Raw genomic sequence first — 3,257 nt, 5'->3', positions numbered from 1 at the left:
ACCAAATAAGGTAATGCCGGGAGGCGACACAAAACAGACGACAGAGAGTGACGTCCCTCGCCCTCGTTATAGACACGACGCCTGCCTGCGTATAGTGATCCGACGATACTCCTTGTGGCAAGAGTCTGTTGCCGTAGCCGTGGAGTATCGTCGAACCGCCGTTGCGTCCGCGCGGCAAAAACACTCTATTGTTCTTGGCTTGGCAGCACGGCAGAGCTAGGCAAAGTATTGAGAAAGGGCCTTTTTTTAAGGCAGAGTGTTAAAATAATATGGGTAAGTTTGAGTACTGACCGCACACGAAGGAGATCAGTTGTCAAGTGGTTTTTCAGGTAGGCAGCAAGTACAAAAGTAACGATGTTGGTGCCAACCTATCCTTTTCAACAGTCGAGCGAGCCGCACGCGAACGCAGAGGTTAGGACATCTTGCCGAGACCGAGACCTCACCCGATAAACAAAAACAAGTGAGTCAATGACGAGCTGTGAAGGCTCAATCGCGAAATGTACCTTTGCGGTTACTTGTGGACCTTTCGGAAGACTTAACTCGAACACGTCAGTCAAAAACAAAGACGAGACACGCCGCTGCCCGGTCCGGTGCAGCTGGTCTCCATATTTCGTATAGCAAAGCGGGCCCCATTTTACTTCTCAAATCGCACTTTTTACTTAACCGACGGCGACCGACCTCTCATGTCCAGGAGAAAGATCGCCTGGCGGGGGCTAACGTCAGTGCCCCACATCTGAGCAGTACTGAGCTAGTGAGCCGCTGGAGCTTGCTGGAGCCTGTTCCGCACCCCGCAGCAGCTCCTCCGCGCCGACACCATCGTCACGCTACCAAGGGCCGCCAGACACCACAGCCACAGTCACAGTCTGGCCATGGAGTGCGAACTCTGCACCGAGCACTTCGATGGCGCCGAGCGGCTGCCCAAGTCCCTGCCGTGCGGGCACACGGCCTGCCTGCAGTGCATAGGGCGGTTGCCCGACATGAGCTGCCCGACGTGCCGCCAGGTGGGTGTCCTGGGGTTGTCCCTCTGCCCTCTGCAGCACCCGCCTCCCTGCCCTCCACTCAGCCTCACCTCTTTTCCCCGCAGGGCTTCAACGGCCCACCGGATGGCCTCCCCACCAACTTCATTGTAATCCAGTTCGTGGAGGGACGCAGACTGGACAGGTGAGCTCGGTCGCGCTGCGTAGGCGGAGTGTTCGGCAGCTTGGCAGCTTCATGGCCTGACTTGTGCCCCTAGCACTGCCCGCTCCTGGTGCTCGGATTGCCGCACCGCCGCCACGCCCCGCTGCTGGAAGGACCACGATGTCCTGTCCGTCAGGAGTGCCCTGAGGCGCCAGTTGCAGGGCGTCCTGCCGCAGACCGCCGAGCAGCTCCAGGGTCTTCAAGATCAGTGCCGAGACGAGCAGGTCATGCCCGCCCTCACCCTTTTGACGGGCGAGTCCTGGGACCTGTCGCTGCGGGGCGGTGGCCGCGAGCTGACGGGCACACTGCGGAACACCGAGGGGCCCCTCACCAAGGGACTGTGCCTCCTGTTGGCGGCGAGGGCAGCGCTCACCGAGGTACGCGATTTAGCAACATCTATCCAAGCATGCTTTCATAATTTGCATATTACTTAATTGTCTTCACGTCTATGTTTTCGTTGCTTTCCGAGTTTTGTCACCCCCCCCCCCTCGGCCGTGTAGCACTGTTAGCGCGGGACATACGAATCTCTCAGCTTCCATATTTTAACCGACTCTGAAAGTACAGTATTCCTGAGCAAAGATTGTGTCCCTTTCTGTAGCTCCTCGGATTATTTGAACGCACAGAAGCGCCGGGCTCACCAGGAATGTTTCCCTGCCCTGTACCTACAATTGACTGCACAGGACCAAGCTGGGGCCGGGGACCAACCACCTGCTGCAGTGCCCCCTACAGCGGCGCCCACCAGCGGCCAACCACCCGTCAAGGCGCGGCCTGTGCGGAGGGATGTGAGGCGTGTCAGCCGTTGTCCACTCGGCAACTTGAGGGCAGCAAAGGTCGCCGCCCTGCGGGACGCACCAGGGGTGAGTGAGAGGACCGACCACGAGGCTCACGGCCGGCGCAAGGCTGAGTGGGAGGGGCGGGGGAGCAAGGCGTGCCTGTGGACCGGAGCGGCGCTAGCCAGCAGACTGAGTCCGAAGAGACCTCAAGGGGCGCTGTCCTACGAGTGCGACAAGGACGGAGCTATACGGAAGGTGTAGGAGACGGTTTTTCGGAATCAGTCGACAGGTCGCCAGGTCCACCGCCCCTCGGCTCGGACTGCAGCCGCCGGTCTCGTGTCCGGCCGCCCTGAGTGACCCTGTCCTGTCGCAGGTAACGCGGCTGGTCGGAGTGTACTGCAACCCGGACTCCGGCTGGAGCCTCGAGCTGCTGCAGCGCGCTGCGCCCTCCGTGGAGCAGCTGAGTCTGTACAAACCCCGTGAGGCCCACCTGCGCCTGCTGCACACCATGCCGCGGCTCAGGAGGCTGTACGTGTGGTCCGGCTATGATACCATTCTGGACGAGGGGCCCCCCGTGCTGCCCGCGCTCCCGCCAGGACATGCCGGCCTGCAGTGGCTAGGTGTGTGTCGCCTCCACGGCGCCACCCTGCAGTCCTTGCTGTATGCGCACAGCCACACGCTGGAGGAGCTGCAGCTGACGCTGGGCACGGGACAGACCACGGGGTGGCCGTGGCCATGGAACTGCAACGACCTGCCCTCGATGCTCGAGCCGTGCGGCCTGCGGGCGCTGCGGACGCTCGTGCTGGATCGTGACTGCGACGGTGAATACCACGAGGAAGGCCAGTGCAACGAGCAGCGCGCTCAGGTGCGGCGGGTGCTGCCCGTGGCCGATGTGCAGTGCACCTCTTGTGACCGTGTGGCGGCGGAACACTTCTAGTGGCGGCAAGCAACGCCACCCAGTAACTCGAGCGCACCCCTGCCGCGTGCCACGAGTGCCTGGAGGAAGTGGGCAGAGAAACAATACCAGCAAAATTGGAATTGTTTGTACCATCAAAAGAAAACAAGCGTGCTGCAAGAAATATATGTGCCACTACACGTTGAAATTTCCGGAAAGCGTATTACGGGTCAATCCATCTCTGTCACCCAAACTGCCATACTTATTGAGGAAGACCGTGATTAGTAGTAGCCGTGCTAGCATGGTTGGGCATGATCAGTTATTGGTCAGCTTGCTGTCCCCGCCCCGCAGCGACCGGCACGTCCCAGGACTCGCCCGTTCGCCCGTCTACAGACCCTGGAGTATCACTA

The 3,257-nt window shown here is 60.4% G+C and overlaps 1 protein-coding gene across 1 annotated transcript; it reads left to right on the top strand.

Moving 5' to 3' along the window:
- The first annotated feature begins 149 nt into the window (after positions 1 to 149).
- Positions 150 to 3,055, top strand: LOC127752064 (uncharacterized). The gene is made up of 7 exons (XM_052276601.1): positions 150 to 273; positions 385 to 460; positions 692 to 1,001; positions 1,085 to 1,161; positions 1,235 to 1,556; positions 1,860 to 2,036; positions 2,326 to 3,055. The coding sequence occupies exons 3-7, from the start codon at positions 870 to 872 to the stop codon at positions 2,887 to 2,889; spliced, it is 1,272 nt and encodes a 423-aa protein (XP_052132561.1). The 5' UTR covers positions 150 to 273; positions 385 to 460; positions 692 to 869; the 3' UTR covers positions 2,890 to 3,055.
- Positions 3,056 to 3,257: the final 202 nt, after the last annotated feature.

The sequence above is a fragment of the Frankliniella occidentalis genome, unplaced genomic scaffold (assembly GCF_000697945.3).
Source record: "Frankliniella occidentalis isolate FOCC.00 unplaced genomic scaffold, Focc_3.1 Scaffold3599, whole genome shotgun sequence".
NCBI lineage: Eukaryota > Metazoa > Arthropoda > Insecta > Thysanoptera > Thripidae > Frankliniella > Frankliniella occidentalis.
The sequence above is the reverse complement of the archived record's forward strand: the minus strand, read 5'-3'. Positions and strand labels throughout refer to the sequence as shown.